General features: G+C 38.0%; 3 protein-coding genes across 3 annotated transcripts; all 3 read left to right on the top strand.

Annotated features, from left to right (window-relative positions):
• Window positions 1-6,109: 6,109 nt before the first annotated feature.
• Window positions 6,110-6,831, top strand: LOC110721271 (uncharacterized mitochondrial protein AtMg00310-like). Its single transcript, XM_021900412.1, has 2 exons — window positions 6,110-6,722; window positions 6,821-6,831. Exons 1-2 carry the CDS (start codon window positions 6,110-6,112, stop codon window positions 6,829-6,831), a joined length of 624 nt encoding a protein of 207 aa, XP_021756104.1.
• A 157-nt stretch (window positions 6,832-6,988) lies between these two features.
• On the top strand, window positions 6,989-7,450 carry LOC110721270. The gene has a single exon (XM_021900411.1). The coding sequence runs from the start codon at window positions 6,989-6,991 to the stop codon at window positions 7,448-7,450; it is 462 nt and encodes a 153-aa protein (XP_021756103.1).
• A 787-nt stretch (window positions 7,451-8,237) lies between these two features.
• On the top strand, window positions 8,238-19,771 carry LOC110721482 (protein transport protein SEC16B homolog). The gene is made up of 14 exons (XM_021900637.1): window positions 8,238-8,378; window positions 8,572-10,614; window positions 10,723-11,043; window positions 11,716-11,835; window positions 11,916-12,038; window positions 12,151-12,309; window positions 12,525-12,650; window positions 12,921-13,055; window positions 14,600-14,727; window positions 16,201-16,309; window positions 16,388-16,684; window positions 17,150-17,290; window positions 17,500-17,798; window positions 18,765-19,771. The coding sequence occupies exons 2-14, from the start codon at window positions 8,725-8,727 to the stop codon at window positions 19,189-19,191; spliced, it is 4,275 nt and encodes a 1,424-aa protein (XP_021756329.1). The 5' UTR covers window positions 8,238-8,378; window positions 8,572-8,724; the 3' UTR covers window positions 19,192-19,771.
• Window positions 19,772-25,846: the final 6,075 nt, after the last annotated feature.

Below are 25,846 nucleotides of genomic sequence, written 5' to 3'. Positions count from 1 at the left end.
TTTTGGTTAATCAAAAGAGACTTTGAATTGCGATTAAAATCATTAAAAAGGATTGGATTAAAAATGATTTACAAGTTTATTGATATTCAAGTATAACGGATTTTAAAAGGTGCTTTTAAGCAAATCAATCGATATGGTTATGAATCCCACTTAGGGAATGGATTAGAGAAGGCTATGGACTTTGCATGACCTAGTCTTTCCTCAAGATTGGTCTTTGTTCATAAAGTAAACCACTTGGGGGGTGTGCACACTTAGTGAGGAATTGGTTTTGGAACGTAATCGATTGAGTTTTAAACTTGTCTTGAAAGAATTGAATTGGAAAAGCTCTTACATGAGTATGATGTTGGGAAGATTGTTTTGGAATTTTTGGAATTAAACTTAAATGATTTAGTTGATGTTTTACTTATCTTACACGTAATCTACTTGGCATAATTTGCTAATACGTGCTTTTGTTTTGGCTTTGCCCTGTTTACCATTTATGGTAAGTAGGTGAACTTTTCAGGTTGATTGATGCATATGGGAGTCCACGGGAATTTCACCTAGCTTAGGGAAAAGTTTGACTTTGTTTTTGTGTCATGGATAATGAACAGTTTTATTTCGAAGTATTATTAATAAAGAATAAAGAATTTCCTTTGTAAAAGTATTTTGAAGTATAAGCCTTGCGTTTTCACGCGGCGGTAATACGCCCAAGTCTATCTCTACGGTATTTATACGTATTTTTCTACACATTCCGTAGAGGGAGATTTGAGGGTGTTACAACCCGACAGTTCGACATCTTCGCAAATGGAGCAATAGCTTTGCCCCTGATATTGTCTTTGTATCAAAAACCACGATCAATAAAATTGAAGCAGAAAAATTAAAAGATAGGTTGAATTTTGCTCATGCTTTTGGTATTTCAAGTAAAGAGAAGGCTGGCGGTTTATGCATTTTTTTGGAAAGACGAGGTGGACTTTACTCTTGTGTTGTATTCCCAAAATCACATATGTGGGGATATCACTAGTGCTCAAGGTAAATGGAGGTTTGCGGGTATTTATGGATGGCCGAAGGAGGAAGAAAAGCATAAAACTTGGACTCTTATTAGACATCTCCATGAGGAGTCCTCGATTCCCATTCTACTAGGGGGTGACTTTAATGAGATTTGCATAGTGATGAGATTGAAGGAGGGGCTGCTAGAGTGAGAAGGGAAATCCCCAAGTTTCGTGAAGTTATTATTGATTGTAGTCTTCGCAATTTGGGCTTCGATGGCTGTTGGTATACGTGAAAGAGGGGCAATTCAACGAAAACTTGAGTCAGGGAGCGGCTAGATCGCTTTATCGCATCAAACTCTTGGTGCAATATTTTTTCTGATTTTTTTGTGGAGCCCAGCCTGAGGTGTAAGTTAGATCATACGGAAATTATTCTCCATCATCGCCAGGGTAATAAGTGCAAGAAAAGAAGGAACAAAACCTTCAGATTTAAGACTAACTAGCTTCTTGATGACACATGTGAAAAAACCATGAAACAAGCATGGGATGACTCTGCTGGCGATTCTATCATGATGAGGCTTGCTTCAGTTGCTAAGGGGTTGGGTAAGTGGAGTAAAGAAAAATTTAACAAGCTTGATATACAAATCTCAGACACCGAAACAGCCCTACATGAAGCTCAAAAAAGGAGGGTCTCGAATCGAAGTGTTGAGGAATGTGCTAGACTTGAGAAAAAACTTGATGATTTAAATGAGAAACTCGAGGCTTACTGGTATATTCGAGTGGCAGAGGTTAGAGATGGCGATAAGGATACCAAATACTTTCATCACAAACCTTCTCATCGAAAGAAGAGGAACTTTATTAATGGAATTCTTGATGATGGTGAGGTGTGGTAGACGGATGAGGATAAAGTTGAAAATATTATCACTCGCCACTTCGAGGCCCTATATTCGTCTTCTGATCCCCAAGACAATACGATTGAAGAGGTTCTCCGGAATATTGACCCATGCATTTCATCCGACATCAATACCGAACTCACAAGACCCTTTACGAAGGATGAAATTCTTGCCGCCTTAAAGCAAATGCAACCTTGCAAAGCTCCTAGCCCTGATGGTATGCACGCCATTTTCTATCAACGATTTTGGCACATTGTCGGAGATGAGGTAACTGCTTTTATTAGTAGTATTTTACATGGCTCCACTTCTCCTAGTTGTGTTAATAACACTAACATTCACTACCACAAAATAGGCAATAGAGGACGCCTGAAATAGGCAATAGAGAACCCATGAGAGGCGTCCTTCAAGTGTGGTGCCTTATAAAGTATACAAGGCGCCTCTTTGAGGCGTTCTATATAATGTACAATAGAGAATTTTTATCCAAGATTGGCGTTTCCAATTCTATGTACAAAAAATATTAAAAAATAGTAAATAGAACGCCTACCTCAGGTGTTCTATAGAAAAAGAGAACGCCTATCTCAGTTAACAGTTCTCTTTTCCTTAATTATTTTAAAAAAAAAAATTAGAAAAAACTAAATATTTATAGGGAAATGCAAAAGTTTCTTATATTATTAATATTTAAATAACCAAAAATTATGCAGTTTGCCAATTCGACCTTTAATTTCAACACCCATGAAAACAATTAAAAAAGAAACTAAATCAAATAAAACTCATACACTAAATAAAAAGTCTTACCTTTTTTAATAGAGTACGTACAATTTAAGCAAACTATAATGGAGAAACATGAGGAAAAAAAAAACCTTGCAAATTGGATCAACTAATCTTCATTTCTTCCCTGGTAAATCTGCATCAAAAGGTAAACAAGAAGATCAAGAGTTTAGGATCTAAATAACTATAACTAACATAATGAAACTAAAGCTATCTATGTTAGGTATTAAAAACTGCAAAACCAAATTAATATGCAGAATAATTAAGGAACAAATCAATTCAAGTATTTTTTTTTTTTTTTCCGTAAAACATAATACAGAGAGAAATATTCAAACTGTTCTACAAAAAAACACAAATATTGAACGCAATATCCTAAAACCCGAACTAAATGAAGTTTTTAATTTCCCTTAATATTGAAATATTCACTAATTGTGTAAATCAATCGGTAAGATAATCATTGAAATCCAAAAGTTCTCATTAATTTCAACAGTATTAGGAGATTCAAAATCTAATCGACAATTAGTGAACTCTTTCACATACTCCTAAAGTCCTAATGAACGAAAAATCAGAAGAAAAAAAAATCAACATATCCAAACAATTTAATACAATTGAATTGCAAAATCCTAATTGTAACATAATGTACAATTGTACACTAAGAAAAAAAATAGAGAGACCTGGGTTGATCTTCACCGGAAACCGTCGAACTGGGTAACAACATAGTAACTGAACGACACGGCGGAGGAGTGCGTGGAAACCGGCGAATTGAAGGAGGAGAAATCCAGCACCGATTGGTGGTGTTGAGAACGCCTATCCAACTTGTGAGTTATGTATATTGTGTTACTTTTTCTAGTTTTTGTGGTAATGATCGTCTTAATTCCTAAAAGTAAAGACCCTCGCAGTACTTCTGAGTATTGCCCTATTGCTTTGTGTAATGTTCTTTTATAAGCTTGTGTCAAAGTCCATTGTTCTACGGCTTAAATCTGTACTCCCTGATATTATTTCTAAGAACCAGAGTGTTTTTGTACCGGGGCGCTTAATTACTGATAATACCTTAATTGCTCTTGAGATTTTCCATACGATGAGGCATATAAGTAAGGGGAAGAAATGGATGATGTCTCTGAGGCTTGATATGAGTAAAGCCTATTGCAGGGTAGAGTGGGTGATAGAACAATGTCTACTACAAGAGGGGGGGTGAATGGTAGACTATAGAAAATTTTGCGGAATTAAATTATCTAGCAAGAGAGAAGACACTCGAGATAGGCAATGAATAATTTCACTATGTAAAGATGAATTACAATCGCTAATATTCAGCCTAGACTCAAGTTCCGTGAGGAACTCAAGTTTCCCAACTACGATCCCTCAATCGCCGTTTCTCACTCTTTGTGATTCTGCTCCGAATCACTTGTACAATGTGAAGAACTCTCTCAAGCCTCACACTTACAATTCTCACAACCTAATCCCAATTACAAAGTAATTACAGGATTTTCTTAATGCACTTAGAAGGATTAAAGCAGGAAGGAACTCAACACTCTTTTATATTAAAACGTGAAAGCTCTTAAACTCTATGAACTGAATGTTTTCGTTGTTGCTCCACACAAAAATCAGCTTCGTTGACAGCTTTTTATAGAGAGAATGAAAGTCTCAACCTTTCTCCCCACTCCTCCCATTATCCACGTCCAACCTTAACTCAGGAAGTTAAGAATGTTGGATGGGAAGTGGGAAGTTGGTCTCCATGACTTTCTTCTCCATGCATCAACATGAGTCCTTATTTTTAGGCAGCCGAAAATACTCAGTCAAAATCAGTTAGGAAGATATTTATTAAATGATAAATATTTATTAAAAAGGATATCTTAAAAAAGATATTTAAAAAGATAAAAACAATTAAATAATTATCTAATTTAAATAATAAACTTATCTTTTAAACTAAAGAATTATTTATTTTATTTTCAAAATAAACTTATCTTTATTTTATATTGAACAGTGACGTTTTGTTTTAATTTTTATTTTCTGTTTTATCTTGCACAATTTTTTATTCTTTCGGTTTGTACTTAATGGAACTGGCTCTGTTTTTCTTTGAAATTGGCATTTGCATTTTGGTTGCATATGATCTATGTGAGCATGCTTAATCGTTCTAGTATCCGGATTTACTACTCTCTCCTTGGTTACTCCTATGTATAGCTCGTGTTCTTTCTTTCATTTTGATAATGCCAAAAGGGGGAAGAGGAGGACAAACTCAGTAAGGCCAGACTCAAACCGATTCCATTCAAGTCTTCATCATTCAAGCAAAGGTATAAATTAACTTAAATTTCTTCCATTTTCACGAATGATGCAAACTTCTTTGCCTTAGTTTGTTTATGAAATTTCAATTTTGTTTTTTAGTTTATAATTCATTTTGTCTGGATGTTGTTTTTGTTTAACCGAGTTTGTCTTGTTTGTCATCATCAAAAAGGGGGAATATTGTTGAATTGACTACCTTAGTATTTTGATGATTGACTTAACAAAACAAACTCTGACTAATGATGTGTGTTTAAGACTTGGTTGAACAGAAGATTCAGGTACAAGCTAAATGTTCCGGAGCAGGAACAAAAGAGTTTGGAAGTCTTGACATGATATGCAAGCTTTCAAGAAAAACTTACAAGCTCCAATACTTAGAATATTTCTGCAAAGCACTTGAGAATTAAAGTGTTTGAAGGAACGCATAAGAAACTTGAAGTTCCAGAAGGAACCTGGAGTTTTTGAAGGAACTTAACATTTTAATCACAAAAGAATTTTACGTAAAACAGTTTCAAAGTCCTTGAAATAAGGAAAGAGTAAAATCAGTTTCAAAGTCCTTGAAATAAGTATTGGAGCTTGTAAGTTTTTCTTGAAAGCTTGCATATCATGTCAAGACTTCCAAACTCTTTTGTTCCTGCTCCGGAACATTTAGCTTGTACCTGAATCTTCTATCCAACCAAGTCTTAAACACACATCATTAGTCAGAGTTTGTTTTGTTAAGTCAATCATCAAAATACTAAGGTAGTCAATTCAACAGTGGGGTTTCTTGCGAAAAATGCTTCTTACTATGGGTTTTGATGGCAGATGGGTGAACCTGGTCATAGATTGTGTGTCTTCTGTTTGATTAACGAAGAAGTTTGTGGTTCGGTGCTTCCTACTAGGGGGCTCCGACAGGGGGATCCTCTTTTCCCGTATTTATTTATTCTTGTTGCTGACGTTTTTTCTAGGATGTTATAGAATAAAGTGAGTACGAAACAATTACATGGAGCTAATGCTAGTCGCAATGACCCTGAAATCTCTCATCTTTTATTTGCGGATGATAGCTTACTTTTTACCCGAGCCAACTGATAAGAATATTTAGTTGTAGTTGATATTCTCAGCCAATATGAAAGAGCATCCGACCAGAAAATTAATTATGAAAAATCGGAGGTCTCATTCAGTTATGGAGTAAGTCTTGAGCAAAGGGAAGATTTGATGAGTGTTCTAAATATGCGACAAGTTGACAGGCATGAGAAGTATCTTGGTATACCGACAATTGTGGGAAGGTCGAAGAAGGCAATTTTTGAGGCGGTTATTGACAGGATTTGGAAGAAACTCCAAGGATGGAAGGAAAAGCTATTATCTAGAGCCGGCAAGGAAATTCTTCTTAAGTCGGTTATTCAAGAAATTCCGACTTATTTGATGGGGGTTTATAAGTTCCCAAGAGACACTATTCAACGGATCCAATCGGCTATGGCTAGGTTTTGGTGGGGGTCGGATGGTTTCAAAAGGAAGACTCATTGGAGGAGTTGGGATGATATGTGCACTTTGAAATGTTTTGGGGGTATGGGATTCAAGGATCTTGGTGTTTTTAATGACGCATTGTTAGGACGCCAAGCGTGGAGACTAGTTAAGGCCTCGAACTCCCTTCTTGGCCGTATTTTTAAGGCCAAATATTATCCCCGTAGTGAGTTTCTTGAGTCTTCTCTCGGGTTTGCTGGCAGCTTTTCATGGAGGAGTATCTGGTCCTCTAAAGCTCTCATCAAAGAAGGTATAATATGGAAGATTGGGAATGGGAAAAAGGTAAACTTATGGAGTGAACCGTGGGTTGCTGACGAGGGAGGTAGATTTCTACAGAGTCTCGTGATGCCTAACTTGAACCTTGTGAGTGACATTATAAATACCGAGTGTATGGACTGGAATTATGATTTAATTGAGCAGAGCTTCAGTGATAGGGATGCCCGTTGCATACTTGCTATCCCCCTCTGTGAGCATGATGTTGAGGATGAGATCACTTGTTGGGCTTTTTCCAACGGAGGGGAATACTCGGTTAAGACAGCTTATCTCTTGGGCAAAGGATGTGACCTTGATTCCTTCCACCAAGCATGGATGGAGATATTGAAGGTTGATGTTTCTCCAAAAGTTAGACACTTCTTTTGGAGGCTCTGTACGAACACGCTTTCGGTTCGAAGTTTGATAAATCATCGTCATATGATCGAGGATGCAACTTGCCCCTGGTGCCACAATTCAGAAGAAACCCCATCCCACGCCCTGGTGGAGTGCATTCGAGTGCAAGAGTTATGGGAAGCCTGCCAGTGTATTGCTCTGACCAAGTGGAACGATTTTAATTCACTTTGTGATTTAATTGTGAGCTGGAAAGATTTGGATGCTAAAATGGTGCAAAGAGGAATGATCCTTGCTTGGTGTTTTTGGGGCGAGCGAAATTTGAAGGTATTTGAAAACAGATGCACGCCTAATAACATCCTTATTGATCGAATCAATGGGCATGTTGCAGAGCAAGGAACTTATGCCAGTCATATATATGCTGCTATTGGGCTAAAACCACCTTAGAGTCCAAATAAATGGACTGCACCTCCTTGCGGGGTGGTGAAGCTCAACGCCGACGCATCTCTTTCAGATGAAGGATGGGTTGGGTTAGGTGCTGTAGGACTCAACTCAGCTGGCAATGTGATCTTTGCATCAACAAGATGAATCTGTGCCTTTTGGTCTCCTGAAATAGCAGAAGCTAAAGCCCTTATACTTGCTTTGAAGATGGATAAGAAGCTCAAGTTGGAGGATATTATTCTTGAATCGGATTGCAAGCTCATCATTGACAAACTGTCGAAGGGTGCTGTATTTTCGGCTGATATTGGCAAGGTTCTTTGCGATATTATTCTCATGAGCTCCAGGTTTAAAAATGTCTCGTGGTCTCATGTCAAGCGTGATGGCAATTTGTGTTGCGCACTATCTAGCTAAGCTTATACCTTTTGGTACCGAGCAAACTTAGGTTAATCATTGTCCCTAAGAGGTTGCTCCTTATGTACTCATGGATCGTGCTGTTTCTAATTAATATATTTAAGCTTGGCTTGTGTTAAAAAAAAAAAAATATTCCAGATTCTCTTACGCAAATTTTTTTATTCATGTTTTTTTCTAGTTAATGTAAAATTGGTCTTATTATCCAGAAAAAAAAAGCATATCATTGGACGGATGACGTCGATAATAAATTCCATAAAGAGCAATAGTCCAATAATAATAATTTTAAATATGAAAAAAGGAAAGTGTCATCATTAATCACAAAATTTGGCACCAAAAAAAAAAAAAAAATTAAATGACCTCCTACGTGGGGGCCTACTGGCTTGATGGGTTGCGGTGATCTGTCGGCTGTTGTCTAATTCATCTATTCTTTGTCTCTTCTTCGTCTTTCTCTCTGTTCCCTCTTTCTCTTTCTCTTTCTCTCTCTTCTTCTTCGATCGATCTCCAGATCTTCAAATTTAATCGGGTATGCTTACTTATTCTGTAATTTATCTAATCTGAATCTTAATTTTTTGATTGTTATTGTTTTAATTTTTCGAATTACGTTTTAATTGACCGCACAATTCGGATTTTTTTTTTTTTTTTTGGAATTTTTAGATCTTGTTTTGTGTTTGATTGTTGGATTTTGGGGTTGATTTTGTGATTGTTATGTGTTTCAGATGATTTGTTGGAGGATTTTGATCAATGTGGATTGATTTCGTGGTGTAATTGGGGGTAACTTATTTGAGGAGTTTGTGTTAGAAATTGAGCGTAAATTAAGTTATTTGGGATTGATTTTAGGGTTTGTTTTTGTTTTAATAAGGATTTGATTAATGGCGTCACCTCCATTTACCATGGAGGATCAGACGGATGAGGATTTCTTTGATAAGTTGGTGGATGATGAGGTTGATGGCGGTGGATTTGAACCCAAGTCTTTGAATAGTGTAGGGAGTAATGATGAGCAAGCGTTTGCGAATTTGAGTATTGATGAAGTCAGTACCGCCCCTGCCACTGCCACTGGCACCGCCGTAGATAGCTTAGATAATATAGATAGTGTCGAAGGAGATTGTAGTGAAAAGGGTGGGGATGGTGATGGAAAGGTGAAAGAGTTTTGTGTCGAGGGTGGTGATGGTGGTGTCACTGGAGTTTTTGAAGCAGTGGATCGAGAGTCTAGTGACCTTGGTGTTGGGGGATATAGTGAATCTGATTCAAGGGTTTGTGGGAATGGTGCAAATGTCAATGTGGGGGTTAAAGAAGTGCAATGGAGTGCACTTAGTGATGTTACACAACAGGTTGCATACGCGGATTTCTTTGATCAAATAGGAGATGATTCAGAGGATCCTTTTGGTGAAGTGACCGATGGTTTTGTGGTTGCATCAGGGAGTTTGGACGGTGTTTCATCTAATCAAGTTACCTGTTCAACTTCATATAGTCTTGTGCATAATGGAGAAGATACACAGCATGCTTCGTCTATGGCTACATCAGGTTCTTTGGATGGTGTTTCATCTATTCAAGCTACTAGTCCTAGTTCACATAGTTTTGGGCATAATGGAGAAGATACGCAACATGCTCCGTCTATGATTTCATCAGGAACTTTGGATGGTGTGTCATCTAATCAAGCTACTTCTTCAGATTCATATAGTCTTGTGCAAAATGGAGAAGCTATGCCGCATGCTTTGTATGCAGAAAGTGAACAAGGGATGCCAGACCAATATAGTGTTCAATATTGGGAGAGCCTATATCCAGGTTGGAAATATGACCCGAATACTGGACAGTGGTACCAGGTTGATGCTTCTAGTGCCAATGGCCTGTCTACATATGAGGGGGCTGCTGCCAATCCGATATCTGATGTTTATTCTCTTCAGCATACAGCTCATTCAGTATCTGGGAGTATGCCCGAGGAAAGTACAGCAGGCACCTCTTCTTGTTGGGATCCGGCTGCTTTTGGAAACATTGAGTATCCTGCACACATGATTTTTGATCCACAGTATCCTGGTTGGTACTATGATACAATTGCACTAGAATGGAGATCACTAGAGTCTTATATTTCATCGATCAACAAGTCAAATATATTGGATCAAAACCGACAAATGTCTTATGGGAGTGCTAGTACAGTTAATTACTACCCTGAACAAAATATAACCTATGGTCAGGGCGAACAAGTCCATAACAATTCTTACGAATTAAAGCAGTCAGTGCATTGGAGAGATTCTGGGAAGGACACTTTGAATACGATACAACCTGTTAATAGTGAGGCCTTCAGTTCTACTGGAAGCACACAGTATGGAAATGGATTTTTATCAAATGGTGTTGCTAATTACTCAACAGAGCATAGAGTAGGTGCTGCACCATACGAAAAATCATTTCAAAATGGACAATCAAGACAGTTTTTTGATAACAGTAATGAGGTTAACAGATCTCAAGGCGTTGGAATTGGTGAAACCGGTTTTCCAAACTTTGTTTCTGCTGGAAACTCTCAGCCACACAATGGTCATTTTAATACATCTGATCAACAGTTCTCTGCTACTGGCTTCAATGGTCCAAATGTCCTCAATTTTACTCAGCAGCCACTTCAAAATGGCAAATTATCTTATTCTTCCAGTGAGGGGAGGTCACCAGATGGACGACCTCCACATGCTCTTGTCTCTTTTGGATTTGGCGGAAAACTTATAGTCATGAAGGATCAGAGTAGTTTACTTACACAGCCAGCATATTCAAGTCAGGTAAGATTTTTTTATATGGTTTCCTCAAATCAGTTATTGATTTTACCGCGTCACTAGGTTATAAAGGAAATGATAATTTTCTCAAGGTTCTTTCTATTTGATGTGAAGGACTCAGCAGGAGGTGTCATCAGTGTTCTTAATGTGATGGAAGTAGTCATGCCGAAGAATGATGGTTCAAATGTTGGAATTGGTGATTGTGAATATTTTCACACCCTATGCCAGCAATCATTTTCAAGCCCACTGGTTTCAGGCAATGTTGGAAACAAAGAGTTGAATAAATGGATTGATGATAGAATTGCAAGTGGTAACACCCCAGATGCAGACTACAGGGACGGTGAAGCTTTAAAAATGCTTCTCTCTTTGTTGAAAATAGCGTGTCAATATTATGGGAGGCTACGGTCAGCTTTTGGGACTGACCATAGTGTGAAGGTAGCATTTTTTTAGCTATTATATGGTAATCAATAACTTTATTCTGTTCTTGAAAATGAATTTTCCAAGCTTGTGTGAACAAGGATCTTTGTATGTGGTGGTCTGCTTTCCTCTGTACCTAGCAAGAAAATTATGCTTTTGAAGTCTTTGGTATGGATGGTCTAGATTTAGCGGTAAAGCAGGATTCATATTACAAGAACCCTTCTTCTAATATTGAAATGAGTGAATTCTGGGTGAGCCAGCATTACCAGCTACAAAATTACTCCTCATATGCGACTTTTCCTTTTCTGGAATGAGAATCCATTAGTTTGGATGCTTTGTTATCAAAAACACCTACCCCTGAAATTCTCATTTATTGATTTGGGAATTAGTTAGTGTGGATTTATACACTCTTGTGAGACATTATAACTTGGTTAACATATATATATAGAAATAAGTTTTAGTGTAAGCTTGTGCTTATCAGCTCTTGTTTGCAGCTTCTATTTAGATAATCACTCATGAAAATTTGGCATAACACAAACTTTGTTCCTGTTAGTACGTGAATATTAGTCAATTAGTGTCTAAATTCATGTCAGGTGTTAATTGGCAGTTCAAGTCATTGGAGTTTGATTTTTTTAAGGTGTCCAAGTTTGAGTTTATATTAGTGCTGAGTTATGAGTTTTCTTTGACTAGGAAAATGACTCCCCAGAGTCCGCATTGGCAAAGCTTTTTTCATCTGCAAAGAGAAATAGTGCACAGTTCACTGCCATCTCCCAGTGTTTGCAGAACATGCCTTCCGAGGGACAAATGAAGGTATATCATCTTTCTTTTTGGCTATGAGTTCTTGTGTTATGATTGTCAATGTGGTTTTTAGCTAATTTGTTTTGCTTCAGGCAACGGCTGAAGAAGTGCAAATGCTTCTTGTATCTGGTAGAAAGATGGAGGCTCTTCAATGTGCACAGAATGGTCATTTGTGGGGACCAGCTATTGTTATTGCCACTTTGCTTGGTGAACAGGTTTTAATGATGCAACAGCTTACTTCCATCACAGAATGAATGGATTAATGTTGTTCAAATTTGAGACGAATGACTATTATACCTGATTTTTGTTTTAATTGAACACTCGCAGTTTTATGGTGAAACCGTGAAGCAAATGGCTCTTCACCAGTTGGTAGCTGGATCTCCTCTGAGGACTTTGTGTCTCTTAATTGCTGGACAGCCTGCTGAAGTATTTTCCACTTCTATTCCAAGCAATGCACAAAATGGAGTTGATGCTAACTTATCAGGGGTAATATGCCTATTTCTTTTGTATTGAATCATTTTTCTAAATTTAAAGACAGTAGCTGCCTGTATTGGTTGGCTTTTGCCTTCAAGTTTGTGTTTTAGAACCTTGTTGAGGAATCACGCAGAATGTTGCCGGTGTACCTGGTTTTACTATTTTTATCTGCCCCCTAATCATTTTTTTTTTTTTGTGTATTGGTGATCTGTTGCTTGCTACTACAGGTTGGGCCTGGTTGTATGCTAGATGATTGGAAAGAGAATCTGGCCATGATAAGTGCTAACAGGACAAAAGGTGACGAGCTTGTAATCACTCACCTTGGGGATTGCCTCTGGAGAGAGAAGGATGAGGTATGGTGCAAAACACAAATTTCCTTTTCATTTTGTAGACCCCTATATCAATGCTCGCATGATCTGCCGTGGGTGAATAGTTGAACTAGATTCTGCACTTGTGAACTGTATGGGCCATGGGGTGACAATTTGCATATGAAAGATCCTTTCTTCTTAAATTGGGATCTTGCTTAGTTGAAAGTTTTGAATCATACATTGATAGGCATCTTCCATTTAATTTGTGAATAGAGTATGCCTTTGACATTCCTGCAACAATTTCTTGCCTTGTAGGTGACAGCAGCTCATATCTGTTACTTGGTTGCTGAATCTAACGTCGAGTCATATTCAGAGAGTGCTAGACTTTGCCTCGTCGGTGCAAATCATTTGAAATATCCAAGAACTTATGCCAGTCCTCAGGCGATTCAGGTATCTGCAATTCTTTGGTGGTCTAATTCTGTTTAATGTCATGACCTTTGGATCCCTTTCTTTTGCTCTGTGTTTCCTCTCGTGCTGGGCATATGCAAATGGATGTATTTGAGAAAAGGATAGAAATTTGATTGGAGATAGCAAATTAGCCGAAGATGTTTCAAGTAATAAATTTCAAAAAAAATGTGAAATAAACATGACGTGAAGTGCTAGACATCTTAGATGATTTCAAGATTTAAAGGTCATTGGCATTGGAAAGTGAAATGCACATGCTTGCTCTATAGCCTGATAAGTGTAGTTTCTTACTCAGATATTCTGTTTGTTATATAAAGCATTTTGTTTGATTGGATTTAGTTGTTGGCTTAGTCATCAGTCATCTTATGTTTCTCTTTTTTGGGTTATCTACTTATCCTCTATCTACTATATTACCCTTGAATAATTTCAAATTTTCATCATACTGGCTCAGTAAATCCTTCTCCTTTAATGTTTTCTTTGTATGGGAAGGTGGACTGGGGACTTATAGTTTGTTAATACAGGTAGAACGTAGAACAAATCGCTACATGATCTTATGGTTTTTCAAGTCTCCCAGTCCAAAATCAATAGTCATGTATACTACTTTGGGTTATTTGGATAAAAGGTATCCACTTATAATTTTAATGGCTGATGGTTGGATATGTCAAGTTGACACTGCCCAAAATGAGTATGGAGAGATTGTAAGAATGATTAAACTTTTGTGAAGAATCTTTAAGGAAAATTTCAAATTTAACATTAACGCACCAACCTTTGCTCCGTTCTCCCAAAATGCACCAACCTTTAAATCTGCCCAAAATAAGCTTAAGTTTGTATTTTTTTTTTCTCTCTTAGTAAACCCAAATGACCTGTGATTTGAGCAACCGGTCATTTTTTTTTTCTTTAATTATCTTTTTTAAATTAACAAAATAGAATAAATTTTTTTAAAAAAAAACTCAGACCACCCCCACCCACTGTCAGCCCCTCCTCCCCCCACCCCACTGCCAGCCACCCCCTCCTCCCTCCCCCTGCCGGCGGCCGGCGCCCAACCCATCCTCCGGCGCCGGTGACCCCACCCCCCTCCCTTTCCCCACCCACGGTTGCCACCCCTCCCCTTTCCCCATTCCTCGACCCCCATATCAATTCCCTTCCCTTGCTACCCCCTTTAATTTCAAGCCTGGGTTTCAATGGGGTTCGATCCGGTGGGATTTCGGTCCAGCACAGTGGGTTTCGGTGTGGCTGGGTGGGGTTTCAGGGTGTGGGAGGTGGTATTTTGAGGTCGGGGGTAGGTTTTTAATGTGAGGGTGGGGTTTTAGGGGTGGCTGGTTGGAAAACGGGGTGGGAGGGTAGGGTTTTAGAGGTGGTTGGGTAGGTTTTTCGGTGTTTCTGGGTGGTTTCCGGATGGAGGAGCTTTTACATCTGCTGTTTCTTTTTTCTTTTTCTTCTTTTCTTCTCCTTTTTTTTGTTTTCACCCTCAGGGGGTTTCCTTCTTTGAGATGTTAACTAAAATGGCCTTTATCTTGTCAAAATCACAGAGAACAGAGTTATATGAATATGCTAAGGTTCTTGGAAACTCTCAATGTGTACTGCTTCCATTTCAGCCATATAAGCTTCTATATGCTTGCATGTTGGCAGAAGTTGGAAAAATGTCAGATTCTTTGAAGTAAGTACTCTTTAAACTTGTTCCTTTTTTTTTTTTCTTAAGGTGCTCATTTGCCTTTTCAGTCTATAAAATGGGTATTTCAATACTGCTAGTCTGAATAATTTTTCATTTGCAAAACCATAATATGTTTGAAAGTGCTCCTGAAATACTTAAATGAAGGCAACTTGTCAACTTGGTTTTTTTGTAATTTACTAGGATACAAAAAAGATACAGAAAAAATTGAAAAATAGTTTCTTTGTGTCTGGTTTAGACTTCACTGAAGTTGGTTACTGAGTATATAATACTCGTATATAATTCCAGAACAACATTACAATATAGGAAATTTTGTCAACAACTACCAATTTAAGCCTCTGTTTTGAAAACAACTACCTTTTAAATTGTTTTTTTAAAACTATCACAAACTTGTAAAAAGTTAGAGTAGCACTACCACTCTTAAATTTCCGGCAAGAATCTCTGGTGAGTGGGTCCCACTTTCTACCTTTCCCTCCAATTTGACCATCCGAAATTACCTAATTACCCCTCTTTTATTCCAGACCCAACTACCTTCCCTTCTCTTCAATTCCAAGGATGAACCCTTCAATTTCATGCTGAATTTTTCATTTTGCTCAACCAATCTTGGTTTTTGATCTTGCAGCAAACAAACCTCTTGCTTCAAATTAGCAATTTCTGCCTTCATCAACTTCTTCTCTAACACAAGCTGGTTGGTAATGACCCTTTGCCATTCCACAATCTCTACATCAATCCATTCAAAAAACTTGCATCCACGCCTACCAGTATAGGCATCGTAAAACTTATAGGCTACAAACCTTCTTCCAGGATTGGTGCTGGTCCAAGAAGTCTCCACTTTGGGGGGGATTCCACAAAAGCACTTGCCAGGAAAAGGACGAGCTAGCTGACTCATAGGATGAATTGGACATGATTCAATTTGCAACAATCCAGCAAATACATGGATAACAACCAATTAATAAACCCTAATGTTGATAAATCCATTCAATTTACCCAAAAAGCAAAAAATTGCGAAACCCTAATTTCCCCAATTTCGAGTCATTAAGAACCCTAATTAGCATATAAAATTCTCAAATTACCTGATGTGATGTAATGTTCCAGAAATTATTCCTCTTACTCAATTGGTGAAAAAAGGAAGAAATTTGGAGGAAAAAATTAGGAAATTTTGTTCAATTGGAAAACGAACATTAGCAGATATGTAGAGAGGAGAGAGAAACAAAAATTGGAGGGAAAGGTAGAAAGTGGGACCCACTCACCGGAGATTCTTGCCGGAAATTTAAGAGTGGTAGTGCTACTCTAACTTTTTACAAGTGTGGTAGTTATTTTAAAAAAAAAATTTAAAAGGTAGTTGTTTTCAAAACAGAGGCTTAAATTGGTAGTTGTTGACAAAATTTCCTACTCTTTATTAATGATTACACATGTAAGAAAACTCATTTTAAAAATTGTAACATTATTGCATTTATTTAGATACTGTCAAGCAGTTTTGAAGTCTGTGAAAACCGGTAGATCACCAGAGGTTGATGCGTGGCGACATATGGTATGTTCTCTTGAAGAGCGGATAAAAATCCATCAGCAGGTATGCTTTCCTAGTATACTACTCCATATAGTTCTTGTCACTCTCAATATTTTGATATAATGATTACACCATTTGCAGGGTGGTTATGCAACCAATTTTGCTCGAGCAAAACTGGTGGGTAAATTGCTGAACTTCTTCGATAATACTGCTCATCGGGTTGTTGGAGGCTTACCACCACCTACACCTTTAACATCACACAATAATGGCCAACACAGTGAGCATGATAATCAGTCAAGGGGGCCACGGGTCTCTAGTAGTCAGTCCACAATGGCTATGTCTTCATTAATGACATCTGCATCAGCTGAAGGCAACAATCGCATGTCAATTCATAATAGAAGCATGTCAGAGCCTAACTTTGGTAGAGCACCAGGAAAGGTAGATTTTTAATATCGCTGTACTAAATTGAACTTTTCTCTTCAAGTTCACCACTGATGGGTCAAAATCAAATTTGTTGTTTTGTTAGTGTGTAATAATATGTTAATGTAATGTTAGAAATTAGGATTTTGGGTGAAAAATATTTCCAAGTCAATGGTGGAACTGTGGCAACAATGATGTTGTTGGGGATGGGTCATGGGGATGACCGGTCTGCTATTTCCTTTTGTTAGAGTCAAAGGTCACATTTGGTGACATTTGGATGATTTTCCATGACATTAATAGTATTGTTGTAAATTTTGGTGCATGTCTGCACTAGACCCAAAAGGAGGAAATTATGATCCATTTATGTTCGTTCCATTTACAATACTCATGTTTTAGGTAAGAGCACAAAAAATGTACTGTTGTGCCAATTTTTATTTTGTGTTCATGATCTGTTCAAAGTTTAAATTCTGTCTCTTTTGTCAGGATGAATCACCAAAATCAAGCTCATCTAGCCCACGTGATCATACATCAGTGTCAGGCAGTTCCTCTCGCTTTGGCCGTTTTGGTTCACAGATATTCCAGAAGACCGTCGGCTTGGTGCTAAAATCTCGTTCTGATCGTCAGGCAAGTCAGAATGGACCTTTTGGTTTCCACCTTTAATGTAGATAGATATAGTTATAATTTTTGAGGGCTTACAGTTGTGGTCCTCTTTTTTTATTTTTTTTATTTTTTTAATTTTTTTTAATTTTATGTATTTTATTTTATTTTGTGTGTGAGTGTGTGTGTGTATTTAAATACATACTGATTTGTCTTTACTCCTGTTCTTTTTGCAGGCCAAGCTGGGGGAGTCGAATAAGTTCTATTATGATGAAAAACTTAAGCGCTGGGTTGAGGAAGGTGCTGAACCTCAAGCTGAGGAAATGACCTTGGCTCCACCTCCAACAACTACTGCTTACATGAATGGAATGGTTGATCACGACAAAAAAGACGAATCTGTTAGTGCGACGGTTCATGCAAATGGGGAACCTGAATATAAATACTCAAATTTTAATGGAAAGAGTGCTGAGTTACCACCCATTCCATCTGGTTCGAATCATTTTTCAGCTCGTGGGAGAATGAGTGTTCGTTCAAGGTATATTTTCTATCTTTCTGTGAAGAGACCAAGTAGGTTGGGGGGCAGGGACATGGGAAGGCTGGAATGCTTTTAATGTTTTTGGACTTCAAACATCCACATGTTTAACCCTTCTAACATCTCGTTTGGCATGGGGCAACAAATCAAGGGAATATGTTATGAAGTTTTTTCATAATTTGACCTAGAATGTCTGATATGAATCTCATAGGGCATTTCCACAAAAAAATGCGTTTTTCTTCTTATTACAGTTATTTCCACTCTCTTACCCACCTAAAAATGGGACTTGAGTGGTTTTAAAAAAATTTGATTAGGAAAATTTATGGCTTGTAACTATTTCTGCCCCTGTAAAACTTAATTTTGTTCATTGAGATTATCCAAAACTAATTTCGAACTTCTGTTTCTTCTATTTCAATCCCGTTCCTTGTTTTGTCTTTATCCAGCACTTCCTCTTACTCGTATCCCTCTCTAAAGTGACTTCCAAAATTTATCTATTATATCTGACCTTTTTTGTAAAGCTCCATGCCTGGCGAAAGTGTGTTGTTTACTTGGGCATGATATAGTATTAAAAAGGTTAGCCTTGTGAGATACATCATGCTTAATCCTACTTAAATTCCAATCACACATTTTTAATCTTTTGCCAAAAGCACTGTATACATTAGGCGTAGAGGTGTTTTTTGCTCTTGGCTTTCATGGTACATGACTTGAAAGTACTCATAGTATATTGAAACACTAGTAAATTCCCTTCTTTTTTTTTTAATTCCTTTTCCTTGCATCTTGTCTAGTTTTCTAATTTTCTTGTGCATCAGATTTCTTTCTCACTTTTTGCTGCTGTAGATCTTGCCGCCTCCCGCTCTTTTTTTTAGAACTCTTAATAATTTCTTCTCCAATGCTTTCTTTGAGCAACTGGACGAAGTTAATGATTTCTTATGGCGGGTGGAAGCTAATTACATGTTATGATTGTTTTAGGTATGTGGATACATTCAACAAAGGTGGAGGAACTCCAGCAAACTCCTTCCAAGCACCGTCACCTCTTGTTCCAGCTATAAAACCTGCTGTTGGTAATCCCAACTTTTTTATCCCAACTCCAGTTCCTGGAGGACAAGAAACTGACAGTACCCAAAGTACACAACAAACTTTTGTTACGGATGACAATATTACCACTTCTAAAAGTCATGATTCATTTTCATCACCTCAAATGTTTTCACCACAGTCAACAATCCACCGGCATCCAAGCATGGACAATGGAGCAGGAAGCATGATAAATAGCAATGGCTCCTTAACTTTAAATACAAGGCGGACATTGTCATGGGGCGAAGGCCTTGATCTGTCAAATCATACTGGAATGAATGAATCAAGATCTCCAGGGGCATCAGGTTTTCCACAATCTACCTAATATGCTCCATAAAACCATTTACTTCAGATAATGCTGGTGAGACAGGAGCTTCACAAAGTCTAGCTTCAAATTGATGTGGCCAAATTTGTATATTTCAGTATAATATGGCAGTTCGTCCTCTTTTTGACCTTGGTGAAAGTGGTGAACAATTTAGTATGAACTATATTCAGGTCGGAGGGGTGATGATAAGGCTAACTTCAGACAAGTTGTGGGTTTCAGAAACAGATTATGCAGATCATGTAGTAGCTGCCTCTGTCATTTGTGGTATACAGTCCCCGAGATCTTTTGAGTTAGAGGGAAGGGAGGGGAGGATTTTGGCATTTATGTACAGATAAATTTGTTGATTTACTGGGAAAAGATCGAAGAAAGAGTGGTGAGATTCAAAGTAAAGCTCCTCCCGATGCATTCTTAGGGGAAATTTCACTGAAGAGAAACTACATACTGCATAATGATATCTTTGTTATTTTGTTGTATATTCCCCCATTTTGTTACATCACACGGGTACATGAATACATTATACATGTTCTGAGTGAGTAAATGACGTCTCCTTGATAAATGAGGAGTACATTTGTTTGTCTTCCTTCTCTCTCTATCACACTTGATTAAAAAGACTAATACATAGAGTTGATAGTATTAAGACATGACACTGTAATTTGTCGATACAAACACGGAATTATTGAGAGAAAACATGAAGTTGACACAAAACAAAATCAATTTGAACACGATCTGTTTTGATTAATTCATCATATTAAGCGATTATCTTATATTCTACATAGGTTTTTATGCATTTAATGAATAAGTGTAACACAAAATGAACACGAGATTGAACTCATGACATATTTTCTAGCTCAATATGCAAAATGATCGAACCCAAGTTAATCCAATACCTAAATGGTCTTACCTAATTTTATTTGATACTTAATTGGTTCAATCCGATATGTATTCAATACCAAAATGATCTCACCAAAGATACTTGGTACGTATTGGTCCGACTTAATATGGATCCAAAATCCGACAGATTTGATCCAATATGCACCCGATGTCCAATTGACTTGCCCCAATAGTACTTGATTGATTTGATGTGATAGGTACTGAAAACCCAAAAGACTAAACCCTATTAGTACTCGAATCCAATATAACCTGACTAAACCTATTTACAACATGATTGATTTCAACCCATATTGAATAAGACTCAACCCGAACAAGACTTGATTTGTTTAGAACCTAGAGAAAAATATAACCAACTTGATCAATTTGCCTATTTCTCATAAGAGATAACCAACCCAACTTAACCTGCAAGCCAAATTTACATGTTTATAATTTACTCCTTTCAATTCAAAACTACGTATTTGACTTGATCAAATTGCCCAAATTGACATCTATAGTAAAATTAGGCAAATGTTAACTTTTACATATTATCCCGGTCCTCAATTGTTTTTCCATAGTCATATTTGACTTTAAGTTTTGACTGAGTCAACTTAATGAATAGAAAAGTGATACAATAAAAGTAATTTTTGTCACTGAAGTTAAAATGCTTAATCCCCCACATACAATTACGGTATGGTGTCACAATTTATTAAAATAAAACTGAACTAACCGTAAGAGACAGAATAAGACATTAAGTGCTTCCTTAGTGACACGATAAGTCCACTGTAAGATAATACGAGTAAAAAAAACTTGTTTAACAACATATTTTATAATAAAATTTGCTTTTGTTACATTACCAAGAAATAATGGTCAAACGTGTCAATTATTAGAGCTTTTGTTATTTTTATTTTATTTTTTTACAAACATATATAAAGGTAAGAAAAATAGAAGACATTAGGAGACCCTCCTCATGAGGGGAACTCCTAATGCATCAAAGGAGAGAATAGTAGAAAGACTAGAGTTATTACAAGGAGTAATGTCCATACTATCACTAACTAGATGACCTACATTATCTATCCAATCAGCTGCCCGATTTGTCTCTCGAAAAATATGTCGTATGCTCCAATTATCAAATTTGGTGAGAAGAGTGCAAATTTCTTTAATGATGAGCTGAATTTGTCAGGGAATTGACCAAGTGCTCTTGAGAGAGTTGATGACTAGGAGATTATCGCCCTCGATTTGAATAATTTTTATCCCGAGCTCAAGGGCCAAAAGAATACCTTTGTGAAGAGTTGTCGCCTCAGCAATGAAGACTTTGGTGTTGCCGAGATTGAAGGTACGCGCTTCGGAAGAAGTCCTGCTGCTGTCTCTGATGATGATTCCTGCTGCTGCCGAGTTATTGAAAACCGAGCCGTCAAAGTTGAGTTTGTGGAAGTTGAGGGGTGGTGCCTCCCAAGAAACCATGATGGAATTAGGTGGAGGAGGATGGGTAGAAAGGGAGGGGGGAGCCTCTGGGTAGGAGACCCTGAGGAGAAAAAGGTATCTGTGAGAGTTCTATAATGCCACTCGGTGAACGCAACATGCGCTCGGTGGTAAATTCTCGGTATATCAAAGGAGTCTTGCCTGAAGATAATGGAGTTTCGCTCTTTCCAAATACTCCAAATGAGGAAGATAAATTTCTTTGTAGCTAACATAAATGCTTCTATTAAATCATTGAAGGGATAGGTATAATCTAGCCATTACCAAAGAATGATTCCAAACATCTCGAATGCGATAGCACGTAAGGAAGAGATGGTTTATTGTCTCACTTAGACTATTGCATATAATACAAGTACCACAAGAGGCTATTCGTCACTTATGGAGAATGTCGCGGGTACTAATACTATTATGCAAGATTTTTCATAGGAAGATTTGGAGTTTTGGTGGAATATCTAGTTTCCAAATCCAACGATGAGTCCATTTGTTGTCATCTAGGTTGAGATCATGAGCTAGCCATGTGGCTGTTTTAACTGAGAAGTTTCTAGATGGAGTAAAACCCCACACAGAATTGTCTCTCGCTGGGATGGAGGGCAAGGGGATTCCAATAATTTGAGAGACAATATGAGATGGAAGAAAAGCTCTAAGTTTCTGACGATCCCATTGATTATTATCGGAGATAAAATCAGACACCTTGGTGTCCAAGTCTACAAGGTTGGGGTCCATATGTAGGAGCTCAAGTAGGCTTTGGTGTGTGACCCAATTGTCAATCCAAAAAAAGATATCATGTCCATCCCCAATTTTCCAACAAATGCCCTTTCTCAAAATATCTCGCCGGGCTAAGATCTTTCTCCAAATAAGGGAGTCTTTGGCACTTGGCGTGTATTCAAAAAAGGAAGCATTATGAAGGTATTTATCTCTAACGATCTGAACCCATAGGTTGGTCGGGTCCGACGTAGAGCTGATCAAGTATGGCCCGGGCCGATTTTGGGCAGAATTTTTTGGCCCGAAACCGGGCCGGGCCGATTTTTTTTAAGGACGGGTTTGGCAATGCGATTTTATGCATTTTTAGTTGATTTTTAGGCCCGGCCCGAAAAGCCCGCACGGCCCGACCATTTTAGGCGGGTTTGGGCACAAAAAATCCGGCCCGAAAAACGAACATGATTTTTTAGCTCCATCCCGCCCCGAACTTGCCCAGCCCGCCCAATGATCACCTCTAGTCCGAAGTTATTTTCCAACCCAACTTTGCTATGAAAGCCTTGTTAAGAGGTAGAGTACGCCGTAAGCCTAAACCCCCAAAATCCTTTGGTCTGCACACCTTATCCCAAGAGATAAGGGGAATGCTATTCTTGTCCTTGTTTTGCCTCCAAAAGAAATTTCGATGAATGGAGTCTATGTTCTTTGCAACATCTACAGGAAGGAGGGAGGAGGAGCATAGATAAGAGGGTAGAGCCTTTAGGTTGCTTTGTATAAGTGTATTTCTACCTGCTTTGGAGAGGTAGCCTGCTTCCCAGTATTGGATATGTTGCTCTGTTTTTTCTATAATATTCCTATAATCACGTTTAGTAGGATAATAGGAACTAAAATGCACCCCTAAGTATCTACTTAGGGAAGCCTTTGGCGTCATGTTAAAGTTGGCAGCTAAACTCGCTTTTCGATTATTAGCAATGTTCTTAGAGAAGATAATAGATGATTTATGAAAATTTACTAGCTGACCAGATATCCCATAAAACTCATCCAACACTGATTTTAGGTTACGACAAGTCAAAGAGGTGGCCTTGCAAAAGACAAGGCTATCATCAGCGAATAGCAAGTAAGGAATATTGAACGATCTTGGACAAATTTTAAAACCAATACCTGATTTGCGATTTGAGCTTTCTAAAGAGAGTTTCCTGATCATTACCTCCATACATAGGATAAATATATAAGGAGATAAGAGGTCTCCTTGCCGCAAACCTCGAGAAGGCTTAAACCATTCCGTCGTTTCCCCATTTATTTTTAGAGAATACGACACAATAGTAACACATTCTTTAATCCAATTAATCCATTGTTCGGGAAATCCAAAAGCTTTAAGGCACTCCCAAAAAAAGTCCCACTCAATCCTATCGTAGGCTTTTTCCATATCTAATTTTAGTGCACACCACCCCGTTTTATTCTTTGATTTTGAAAAGTGTTCAGTACTTCCTGAACGATAAGTATGTTATCATGAATAGAACGATATGGTGTGAAAGCATTTTGCAGCAGGCTAATTGATTTTTTGAGAATTGGACATAAGCGGGTGACCAACATTTTAGAAATGGCTTTATAAATTGTGTTTACCAAGCTAATGGGGCGAAAATGGTTAGGCGACTCAGGTTGCTCGATTTTTGGAATCAGAGAAATAATAGTGTGGTTCAAAGATGGGAGTAAATGATAGGCCGTCGTCGAGCCTACCAAAATATAAATTCCTATCTTGGTCTCACTAACTAATAGCAAGGGTAAGAAAGGGTCAAACCCAAGAGAGGCGTTGAATCAACCACCGAGTACTACCGTTTAAATAAGCTAAATGAAGTCGAAATTGGTTTGGTCTTGAATAACTTCTACTAGTTCAATTCAACTAAAGCTAAGAGGAGATTAACAATATTTATAGGAATCCAGGGCTCGAGTTATACCACTCAACTTCATCACAAATCACGATTAGCATGCAACAATCAAGGTAAATTAAAGGGATAAATTAGGGGAAGTCAATTAAGGCACCCAACTATTCTCTCAAGCAAGAGGGATTACTTGAATCATGAATACAACCTACTTTCGTAGTTACAAAGCATAAAGCATTTGTTAAAGCATAATCACGATGACATAAACATTTCCCTTAACCGGAAATTCCCATTCTCATGGCATTTCAAGTCAATTAAGCATAAGGGAGCTAACTCAAGTTCATCTCTCGATCCTTCGTTGAGAAATCTTGGATAAATAATTCTAGCAATGGCCATATTCAAGAACTAAGCAATTAAACCACTTAAGCTCAACTAATTAACACCCAATTATTACCCAATTATTACATGCAACAAGAAATTAGTAACTACATTGAGGGTTTTACCCAAACCCTAGAAATTAGACTACTCACAATCCATGGAGATTAAAGCAATTAAAGATTTCAAGCAATTCATGAACAAGTTCAACTAAGGATTTAGCTAATTAACAATCTAAGCATCCAAGCATTAAGCAAGTAATTAACAACAAAGTAGAGAGAAATGGAAGAGAAGAGTAAGAAATAGTTACTATGAAGCTTCAAAGTGAGCAACAATGGTGGAATTTGTCTTCTACAATGATTGAATTTGAATATTTCCAAGCTAATAATTAGAATCTAACTAATGATTTGAGAATTTAATATTCTAGGATTGCAAAACTAAGAGAAAGCTATAAAAACATTGATGATCCATACAAGTGAGCTCAAAGGGGGTATTTATAAGACCCCCAAATAAAAAGGACGGAGAAAACAAGAATCGGGCTCAACTGCAGGTCGGCACGGACGTGCAGACTAAGAAGCACGGACGTGCCGCCCTATGCACGGCCGTGCAGGGCAGGGTAGAAGCTACTGTTTGGACTGGAAATCATGCACGGGCGTGCCAATTATGACACGAACGTGCAGCCTCTTCTGCACGGACGTGCCAACTTAAGCACGGCTGTGCAGGCCTTGACAGAAGGTTCTTACTTGCTGAGCACTCCTGCACGGTCGTGCAGACATCTACACGGACGTGCTGGGTATCTTGCACGGATGTGCCTAAATTTGCACGGATGTGCAGGGCAAGGCAGAAGCTCTTATGTTGCTGGAGCACTCCTGCACGGACGTGCAAGGATTGGCACGGCCGTGCAGGCTCTTCTAAGCCCTTTTCTTCATCTTTTCTTCGATATTGCTCCTTTCCTTGGCTTCTTTCTACCATCTTCTTGCTTTTAACCTCGGCTTAGTATCCATGGGCTTCATTTGGTCGTCTTTGGACCTAGAATCTTAACAAAAACACTAACAACCCGTGAAGCATAGGATACACAAAAATTGCATAATAATAGAGTAAAAGTGAACTAAAACACAAATTTATCAAGCAAACTAGGTTCAAAAACACCCTAAAATCATAACAAATAGCAAGTTATCAGTAAACGGCCATGGGAAAAGAAACTTTGGATTGCAAGGGTAACGTCTTTTTCTATGATGTTCCAGTAGGACTGGAAGAACTTTGCCCCAAAACCATCTGAGCCCAGGGCTTTGTTGGGGTTCATATCAAAGAAAGCGTTTTTTTATTTCTAATTGGGTGACGGGAGAGAGGAGAGAACTACA

The sequence above is a fragment of the Chenopodium quinoa genome, unplaced genomic scaffold (assembly GCF_001683475.1).
Source record: "Chenopodium quinoa cultivar QQ74 unplaced genomic scaffold, ASM168347v1, whole genome shotgun sequence".
In the NCBI taxonomy this organism is placed as follows: domain Eukaryota; kingdom Viridiplantae; phylum Streptophyta; class Magnoliopsida; order Caryophyllales; family Amaranthaceae; genus Chenopodium; species Chenopodium quinoa.
Note: the sequence above shows the minus strand (reverse complement) of the source record. Positions and strands in the feature narration are given on the sequence as shown.